We start from the raw sequence: 10,705 nt of genomic DNA, 5'->3' as shown, positions 1-10,705 counted from the left end.
ATTAGCAAAATAACCCAAAAGGCACGGGTGCACCGCAGTTTTTGTCGTGACTTGTAAGATACCTGCATTATGTTATTATAAGCCTTTGCCAGGAAAAGACGTCTGCGCAACAAACACGCGTCTCTTCAAGCAGCCGCCATTTTGAGAGCTCACGCGAAGACGAGTGAAGGAAGACGCGCTTCTTTTCCACTACTGTCGTTATTTACGGTTACCTTATTATAGAACGTGATTTGGCGCGTTAAGCATGTAACAAAAACCGCTCTAATAGCATTTATTTCCGAAATAAACTACGCCACAGTGAATTCTACAGCAAACCTAAAATGGCGCCGACACGCCGCCTCCGTGCTCGTCAGTAATGGCGGCAAATTCACTCGCTCCCCCCCCAACTTTCCCGCCTTTCTGTGGTATAATGTAGGACAATGAATAAACTGGCCGTTAGTGGGTCTTTTAATGTAAAGTGTCATCAAAGGTCGTTTCGTACACATTTATATTTACATACAGCCTAAAAGAAAGGTAGCACTGCGGAAGACTACACATCTTGATAACCCCGCCTTAGCTACTTGGTACAGTCCGTCGCGGTAATGAATAATACATGAGGAGGGCGGAGTAATTCAGGGTATAAAAGAACAGGCATCTCGGGCGTTGCGCATTCCGGGTTGCTGATTTGGAAGAAGTTCACTTCGTGCGATCTTTTAAAGGTAAGGCGCGCGCAGTGTATATTTAGCGAATGTGATCTTTGCTAGGTTTGTGTTCGATCGATTTGCTATATAGATATATATATGTGTATATAATATTATTAGACAATGTGGTGTTTCTTATGTTGCATGATAAATGCTTAACGGGTACTTGAGTGTCGGGAGGCTTTTGTACTGTGGTTTCTAGAGTCAAATGTAATTTTCTGTACCTAGCGTTTTATGTAACCCGCCAGTGAGCTTTATTTCAGCCTGTCGTTTCCTGCTCCATGGCGCAATTTTGAGCTTCTTTGTTGCAAGCTGCGTGGTGATGGCGCCCCCCCCCCCCCCCCACGTGGCGGCGGCCATTTTGTGGTTCTCTGCATGATTCTTCTAGCAGCCCAGACATTTTATAGGCGCTTCTTATCTCCGTTCTATATCTAACTCTTTTGTATTGTGACAGGACTCATCATGTCTTGTGACGACGGAAAGCTTTTTGTCGGTGGCCTGAGCTTTGATACAGATGAAAAGTGCTTGGAATCTGTGTTCTGCAAATACGGACAAATCTCAGAAGGTAAATGATTGAGTCTGACAAGACTGCCTTTATTTGGTTGGGGTAATGTTACTGTTAAAATTAAGGTGCCCCACCTCTAAGTCCATGAGACTTTTTCCTTGTACCGCAAAATCTGCAATTCCACAGTTAAAATGCTGACCCCTCTTGTATTGGACCTGAAGTGAAGATGCCCTACTACTCCATTCCATATCCACTCTTTCAGTCACACAAGTGCCCATTGGCTTTGAATGAGACATAATGGTAATGCACTGGTTAGCATGCCCCTGCGTGGAGTGCCCTTAATAACCACTACTAAAAGGCACTGTGGGCTTTTACTCATTTGTCAGCTGGTCCTGCAGGTTTTTACCCCTGACACTAAACCATCATGGTGCAAAGGTTTAAAGCAGTGGGGAGCCAACATTTTTAGGCTTTATTTGCACTGCCAGTTTTCTGTTTAGGCACATGTAACAGACTATAATTTTATATTAAAGAGGACCTTTCACTGCAATAAAAATCTAAACAAAGCGTACAGACATGGGGAGCGGAGCTCTGCACTTAATATTATCCCTGAGCGCCGCTCTGATATCTTCATATGTTCGGCTCAACTGGATGGAGCCTGCTGGCGTCTGCTTCTCCCAGGCTGTAGCACTGGCCAATCGCAGCACTCTGCTCATAGCCCGAGGTGTGTGTTCTTGGTTTTTTTTCTTAAGCTAGGAGCTGAATGCTGCAATTGGCCAGCGCTACAGCCTGGGAGAAGATGCCGGCAGGCTTCACCCAGTTGAGCTGAACTAATGAAGATATCTAAGCCTATACTGGGAGAACGGAGCAGCGCCCAGGGAGATCCCTGGGCGCCACTCATGTCTGTACTCTTAGTTTAGAATTTTTTTATTACAGTGAAAGGTCCTGAGTGCACCATGCAGTTGTGACTCTGCTTTGTTCCACCAGGCATATGTGCTCCTGGGTCTGAAAGCCCATGCCTGAACTAATTGGTCAAATCAGAGACTTGACACACCTCCTCCTCCCCCCCCCTTCTCTCTCTCTCTCTCCTCCTCCCCCCCCCCCCCTTCTCTCTCCTCTCTCCTCCCCCCCTCCTCTCTCCCCCCCTCCCCCTCCTTTCTCCTTTTTACTATGGGATTTCAGATCCAGGAGTGATGCAGTAGACTTCTGATCCTGCTTGTTAGCACTGGGTGGGTCAACAGTGATGCATTGGCCCTCCGGGTGCACTACTTCAAGGCACTTTCTGCCTTACAGGAATGGATTTTACACAAATATCTAATATACAGGGAACAAGTTAAGATTTTTAACTTCTTGTGATTCTTAGCTGACTTTTTTTAATATTTTTTTTTTTTCCCTTTTTGTCCAGTGGTGGTTGTGAAGGACCGTGAGACAAAGAGGTCTAGGGGCTTTGGGTTTGTCACATTTGAGAACGTTGATGATGCAAAGGATGCAATGGAAGCAATGAATGGAAAGGTAAGATCTGGTAGTGAAGATGGTTCCCAGTACTTGGGCTGCTTTCACATGTTTTGTGACAGTTTGTATTAGCTTTAACATGTCTAAGATTGGTCTGTCTTGAACACCATTGAAAGTCAATGGGGGACTGATCTGTTTTCTATTCTCAGTGAAAGCGGATCTGTCCCCATTGACTTACTGTGTGTAAAGACAGATCCATTTGGCTCAGTTTCAGCAGATGCTACAAGCCGTGTTTTGGTGTCTGTCTCCAGAGCAAAATAGAGACTGAACTGATGCATTCTGAGCGGATCCTCTTCCATTCAGAATGCATACTTTATTGGATTGCTTGTGAGAGCCCTGAACCAGCTACATTTATACTCTGCTCAGAAGACCCAGGCAAGTGGGTGTTGCTCAGTCTAAAAGAGGTGCTACCCTCATAATTGTATATTACACTGACACTTTAGACAATCACATTCATAGTCACAGGTGCATTTCCATCAAACATGGTTAATAAAACCATTTATAGTAGGTATACTTTAATTTAGGATCCCTATTTCTCAGCTCTATTGTTTGCATGTGAAGTGTTGTGCAACAATGGGACCCTAAGGCTGTAACTCTTAGCACAGTTTTGTAATATCAAAATGCTGCAGAATTGTGCACTTCCAATTTTGTCCATCAAACTTTTTTCCTGTTCCAATACTAAACGGTAAATTGCTATTAAAAATACAACTTTTCCAGCATAAAGCTCACATGGCTATTAATGGCGCTTAGAAAAGTACAGTGGGAAAAATGGGCTGTCTTTAAAGCAGACTTTTCACCAATCCTGACATTGTGAACTAAGTATACAGACATGGAGAGAGGCGCCCGGGGATCTCACTGCACTTATTATCCCTGTGTGCTACTCCGTTCTCCTGCTATGCCCTCCAGTATCTTCGGTCACCAAGTTATGGTAGGTGGAGTCTGCCCTTGTTCTGCTGTAGCGCTGGCCAATCGCAGAGCTCACGGCCTGGGAGGTTATTTTCTCCCAGGCTGTGAGCTCTGTGCTGCGATTGGCCAGCAGAACAAGGGCAGACCCAGCCTACCATAACTTGGTGACCGAAAATACCGGAGGGCATAGCGTGGAAACTGAGCGGCGCCCAGGGATAAGTGCAGTGAGATCCCCGGGCGCTGCTCTCCAGGTCTGTATACTTGGTTCACAATGTCGGGATCAGTGAAAGGTCCTCTAAGGGGTTAGTTGTTTCCTCACAGACATTCCCGATGACACATGGTGATCCCTGTTGCCCCCTGCTGTCATGACTGCAGTAGGAAGCTTAACTGGAGCACAAGCTCTGCTGCTCATCACCCCATTTGGATGGAGTTGCAGAATTCAATGTATTCTTCGACTTGTAGCTGTATTTCACCCAACAGATTCTCTGACCAATCACTGATCAGATTGCCATACACACTTTTGTTATACACAAACTATAGGTTTATCTGTTCTAATACATGTCAAATCAAGGTAACTGCTATGAAAGCTCAGCAAATGGCTTGTGGTGCTATGTTTGCATGGAGTTACTTAGTATTCTGACTAGCGTTCTTTGTTTCAGTCTGTTGATGGAAGACAGATCCGTGTAGATCAGGCTGGAAAATCTTCAGGTGACAGACGTGGAGGTTATAGAGGGGGATCATCTGGAGGGCGAGGATTTTACCGTGGTGGTGGTGGCAGAGGACGTGGTATGTAATGCATTCTCAGATGCAGAGGATTGAGCTCTTTTGTATGTGGACAGAACTACAAACATGATAGTAAGCATGTTAAACTTTCTTGGCTAGGTGGAGACAGAGGCTATGGAGGAGGCAGCCGATTTGACAGCGGCAGCAGGAGTGGTGGTTATGGTGGATCCAGAGACTACTATGGAGGGTAAGATAAGAGAACTAAAGGATCTCCACACTAAGGGTCCTTTCACACGTCTAACGTGTTCTGCGGATCCGCAAAACATGGCCAGCGGCAATGTCCGCAGTTGCAGACAAGAATAAGACATGTTGTTTTATTTTTGGGGGGGGGGGGGGAACGGAAGTGTGAATGGACCCTAAAGGGGTTAGTCAGCATAATTTAAAAACCTGCTCCGTAAGCTACAGGGACCTGGCTTTTGGTCACAGGAAGCTGTAGCTGTGACCTCACTAGTCATGTGTAGAGCATCTTAAAGTGAGGTATTTATCACACTGCTTGCCATGTTTTATAATTATGCTGGACAACCCCCTTTAATTACTGTATTTGATTCTGTAGTAACATTTTGATTTCTACTTAGTCAAAGGAGTCAAAGTTATGGTGATCGTTCAGGAGGATCCTACAGAGACAACTATGACAGCTATGGTAAGTAACTTCAAGACAGGGTTTGGGGTGTTCTTTTGGTCAATGGGCTAAATATCTTTCTGGCGGCGTGTACATACTTGGCTACTAGCCTTGTTCAGCCACCCACTTATTGAATACAGGGGCTGCCTGCTATCTGATGCATATGTTCTTTGTGCTGTAGTAGTCAATCTGCATGGGGTGGGTTTAGACATGTAGTGTAGGGTTATAATGTTCTGACCTGTGCTTCAAGTGACATTACAACTGTGCCTGCTTCTTGTCCTCAGCTGCAAACGACTAAAACTCCTGACTCAAGATCATCCTTCCAGTGGCTGTATTTATAAAGATTTTTGGAGCTTCGCAAAACAGTTAATGTGTAGTCTATTGAATTGTGTTCATTTTTTTTATACCAGTTTGTTAAATTCTCCTGACAGCCTCACTGGTGGTGCATAGAACAGTTTTTTTATTTCAGTTTATAACATTCAGACTATTTTTGGTTCTAATGTTCTGGTTTTGCTGTTCTATTGGGCTGCTCAGATGGGAGCTCCTTGTTGCTACAAGTTGGCAGGTTCATGCCTCAGTGACAGACCAATTCCTGCTCAGGAAGAGTAAAGCTATTGCTTTAGCAAAACGGTTAATGTACAAGCTCTACTCTGCTCCATGATCGATTTTTGATCACTACCTTTCACGTATAGTGAAGGGACTGAGACCCTGGAATTTCTTTTTTCTTGTGCACATAACTCTGAAAGAATCCTTTAGTATAACAAGGTGGGGTACAGCGAGGGTGCGTTGTAAATAGCTGAACCTCCTTGATATATCTAAAGTACACAATATAATATCAGTTCTTGAAAAATGTTTTTTTTTTCTGAGCAAAATGCAACTATTGTAACCGATTGGCTAAAGAATTGTATTTTTACTTTCATTTGGCTTCACGAAGCCTATTAAAAGACCGTCTGAAAAGAAACGCCGCTCTTGACATTTACCTTCTGCACAACACTGGCTAGGTAGATATCATACAGTTGGGTGCCAGTTTTCCACACCTGAATAGCTTACCACTTAAAGTGGATTAGTGTAACTTATCATAGTATGGTGGAGTATTGCCAAGGGCTTGGCCTAGGCCCTTTCGTTCCAGTGAAGGGAGATCTTTAAGCTTCAGCATACCAAGACGTTTTGGGTGCTTCTAACAGTGAGATCAGTTGAGCAAGGCCATTCTCTATTCCTGCATGACTGCCCTAGTGCACAGAGTTCCATAACAGCATGGCTGAGGTGTATGATCAGAAAGAACCTAACTGGCCTGAAAGTCTCAACCCAAACACCTTTTGGATGAACTAGAAGAGACTGAGCCAGGCCCCTTTGTCAAACATTAGTTTTTAACTTCACAGATGCTGTTCTGGATGAATGGGCTAAACATCCCACAACTCTAAAATCTTGTAGAAAGAATAGACCTGTTTTGGCTGCAGTGTGGGTATTAATGCCTATGGGATGCGTTTTTTTTTTTTTGTTTTTTTTAATATATCACTTAGTCTGATTTGCTATAACTTTAGTGCTTTTGGTGGAACACAACCTGGAAGCACGTTTTGTCTGCCAGCGTTTTTGTTAGTTTATAACGTTGTAATGTGGCAGACTGCTCCAGATTTAAGATGTTTATAAACACTTATACTGTAGCAGAAAACCCATGTAATCAGTAGATTAGCTTAAAACTTGGGGTCCATTCACACATGCTTAAATGTTTTCTGGATCCGCAAAACATGGCCACTGGCAATGTGCATTCTGCATCTTGCGTACCGCACATCGCCGGCACTATAATAGAAGATGCCTAATCTTGCTTGCAATTGCGGACGAGAGTGGGACTGGAATCACAAATGCGGCAGTGCAGATAGCACATTCTGGCCCCATAGAAAAAGAATTGGTCTGCACCCATTTTACAAAATTGCAGATGTGTGAATGGACCCTTAGCTATTAGTTACTGTTTGAGATGTTAATAGAAACTCAACAGTTCAGTTGTAATGAAGCTGCTGGTCAAAGGTTCAGTTAGTGAGTAGATTGGATATCGTCACATACAATCTGTTAGTGTAGCTTGCTGCCTTTTATGCGGTACCAATCTTGTCCATTATAGGGCTTCAGTCAGCTGTGAATAAGCCAGTTTAACCAGCGAGTAAGACATCTAGTGTCAAAAGGCAGTAGAAAGTGAGTCACGATACTAAATGTCTGACATTGAAGCCCTTGATCAGTGATGGTGAACCTTTTAGAGACCCAGTGCCCAAACTGCAACCCAAAACCCACTTATTTATCACGGCAATGTAACCTGAATACTACAGTCCAATATAGTTTATCTTCCATGTAATTTATCATTTAGCTATAATGGCCCATCTGCATTAAGTGCACATAGTGCACCCTGCGCTGATAAATGGCAGGAAGAGTCTATGGCATAATGGTACACCATAGACTTTATCCAGGGCATGGGTGCCTCCTGCAGAGAGGGTTGAGTGCCATCTCTGGCACCCATGCCATAGGTTCACACCACTGCCCTAGATGGACCAAATAAGGTACCGCATGCAAGCACCAAGTTAACACATTGAGGGTTACACTAACGGTGACACACAGACAAGCAGATTGTGTGACGTAGGGCTGCACGATATGGGACTTTTGTGCGATTAGGCCCCTAAAAACTGCAATAATGTGTCATTCCTAATACAGATGCTGGCCCTTCCTCCCTCTGTATAGGTAATTGCAGCATTTTGTGGACTGCCATATCGCAATACGATTGCTTTGGTGATATATTGTGCAGGCCTAATGTGACAATATCTAATCTACTCACTAACTGAACCATTGACCAGCAGCTTCATTACAACTGAACTGTTAAGAGCATCTATTAACGTCTCAAACAGTAACTAATGGCTAAGTTTTAAGCTAATCTACTGATTGTTAAACATATTTATAATCTCCCCTGGATAACTGCAACTGCTGTGTCCTTATGGTGAAGATATTCTAGCATATCGCTGAAGCCACACGTGCTATAACGAGCAGTTTTGCTTAACATGGTCTATGGAAAGCAGTGCAGAATAATGTGGTCCAGCTGTATATAGAATGTATGAAGTTATTCTAAAGCAGCAAATGAGTTGTGCTAATGTGGATCACAGATGCCCATGCAAGATACCAGGCATTGATATAAGCTTCCAGCAAAGCTGCACTTGTAGGGTTCTTGTGTCAGCCTTTTTAGGCCAAGAATGCATAAACCGCTAATAGAAGTCCAGATGCTCTCCATCGGGTAGAATTCTAAATGTTAGAACAATTCTGTTACTTTCTGAGAATCTCCTGCTAGAATACAGGACTCTGCAGTTTCCTTGAAGAAGCCAAGTGTTGTGCATCCTATGAAGCCTGGTGAAAGCTGCTCTTGGCTAGTTCCTTTGTGGAATTAGTCGGTATCTTGAGGTAACTCTTTTGCTCCACATACCCGTATCTTGAGTTCATGTGCTTGTGAAACCTCCAATTAGCCTTAATGAAACTCTGGTACTACTGTGCTATTGACAATGTTTGGAAGTCTGTGGCCACTGCCCTTTAGCTGGAATTTACTGCTTGTTACTCTATTTTTACATAATTATTTTTTTATCTTGCGCCCCCTCTCCCTCCCAATGTCACTTTTCTTTCTACTGTCCCACTCACCTTTGGGACCCAGCCATCCAGTAGGCTGAAATCCAAATATAAATGTCTGCCCAGTTGTAAGAATGCATCAACCTTTTGTTACCTTCAAAACTCAGACTTCATATATTCTGTTTTCTAGGATGAAGCAGGTGACTGATCATTAGACATTACTGTTGGTTAGCTTCCTGGCTGTGAGTTTGGGATTTTTTCCAGCTGTATTTTCCAGGTAGGTTATAATCTAGGGTTCATGTGTTACGTGCCCCACTAGGACTAACTTTTTTTTGTTACTCATCAAAATGAGACATGGCAAGAGAATGTAGCCTTGTATGCGTATATTGGAACACCGTGACTGTTACTAGCTGTGATCCTTTAACTTTTTTTTTATTTTTTTTATCCATAGGTACATCAGATTAGCAATTTGAAGACATTACTGTAAATAAAATTTTATTTTCTTAAGAATTTGGCTTGTGTTTTTACTGTGTATTGGGGAACCAGGAGGCAGTGCAAATGAGTGACTCAATATGACAGCAGCTAGATACAGTTGACCAAGCTGTAAGGGACTTTGCATGCTACAAGGTTGGCTTTCAAATTGTAGCATAGATTCCTTTTTGTGGTTTTGTAGGGATCAGCTACATGTCCACTGATGCATGCAAATAACCTTTTGCCAGATTATCACCAAACCCTCCCTATGCTAGGTTTTGAAACCACACAGCTGTAACAACCAAAGCCAAAATGTAATGTTCACCCTATCCAAAGAAAAGGAAATTATTGGATCAGTGGGGTCCTACCACTGGACCCCACCCCCTCATTAAGAGCCTTGTACCGGATAGTACTCCAAAATGAGCAGGGTTGCCCATAGACAACCAATTCGTTTCTATGTGAAGTCTAGAGATGGAGTACAGCGCTCAGCTGTCAACTGTAATCGGTAGGGGTCCAGCAGTAGGCCCTCCACTGATGCAATTATCTGCTACCCACAAGTTTTTTTTTTTTTTGCGTATTCTTAACCACTTCAGCCCTGCTAGGTGAAACCCCCTTCATGACCAGGCCACTTTTTACACTTTGGCACTACACTACTTTCACTGTTTATCGCTCGGTCATGCAACTTACCACCCAAATGAATTTTACCTCCTTTTCTTCTCACTAATAGAGCTTTCATTTGGTGGTATTTTATTGCTGACATTTTAACTTTTTTTGTTATTAATCAAAATGTAACGATTTTTTTGCAAAAAATGACATTTTTCACTTTCAGCTGTGAAATTTTGCAAAAAAACAACATCCATATATATTTTTCACTAAATTTATAGTTCTACATGTCTTTGATAAAAAAAAAATGTTTGGGCAAAAAAAAATGGTTTGGGTAAAAGTTATAGCATTTACAAACTGGTACAAAAATGTGAATTTCCGCTTTTTGAAACGGCTGATTTTCTGAGCACCTGTCATGTTTCCTGAGGTTCTACAATGCCCAGACAGTAGAAAACCCCCACAAATGACCCCATTTCGGAAAGTAGAGACCCTAAGGTATTCGCTGATGGGCATAGTGAGTTCATAGAACTTTTTATTTTTTGTCACAAGTTAGCGGAAAATTATGATTTTTTTTTTTTTTTTTTTTCTTACAAAGTCTCATATTGCACTAACTTGCGAAAAAAAATAAAAAATTCTAGGAACTCACCATGCCCCTCACAGAATACCTTGGGGTGTCTTCTTTCCAAAATGGGGTCACTTGTGGGGTAGTTATACTGCCCTGGCAATTTAGGGGCCCATATGTGTGAGAAGTACTTTGCAATCAAAATGTGTAAAAAATGGCCTGCAAAATCCGAAAGGTGCACTTTGGAATATGTGCCCCTTTGCCCACCTTGGCAGCAAAAAAGTGTGACACATCTGGTATCGCCGTACTCAGGAGAAGTTGGGGAATGTGTTTTGGGGTGTCATTTTACATATACCCATGCTGGGTGAGAGAAATATCTTGGCAAAAGACAACTTTTCCCTTTTTTTTATACAAAGTTGGCATTTGACCAAGATATTTATCTCACCCAGCATGGGTATATGTAAAATGACACCCCAAAA

The 10,705-nt window shown here is 42.7% G+C and overlaps 1 protein-coding gene across 1 annotated transcript; it reads left to right on the top strand.

Moving 5' to 3' along the window:
* The first annotated feature begins 599 nt into the window (after positions 1 to 599).
* On the top strand, positions 600 to 5,963 carry LOC122920074 (cold-inducible RNA-binding protein A-like). The gene is made up of 7 exons (XM_044269286.1): positions 600 to 698; positions 1,135 to 1,245; positions 2,588 to 2,694; positions 4,260 to 4,386; positions 4,483 to 4,570; positions 4,959 to 5,023; positions 5,287 to 5,963. Exons 2-7 carry the CDS (start codon positions 1,143 to 1,145, stop codon positions 5,298 to 5,300), a joined length of 504 nt encoding a protein of 167 aa, XP_044125221.1. The 5' UTR covers positions 600 to 698; positions 1,135 to 1,142; the 3' UTR covers positions 5,301 to 5,963.
* The last annotated feature ends 4,742 nt before the right edge of the window (positions 5,964 to 10,705 follow it).

Source organism: Bufo gargarizans, chromosome 1, assembly GCF_014858855.1.
Source record: "Bufo gargarizans isolate SCDJY-AF-19 chromosome 1, ASM1485885v1, whole genome shotgun sequence".
Lineage (NCBI taxonomy): Eukaryota > Metazoa > Chordata > Amphibia > Anura > Bufonidae > Bufo > Bufo gargarizans.
This window is presented reverse-complemented; position numbering and strand designations above follow the sequence as displayed.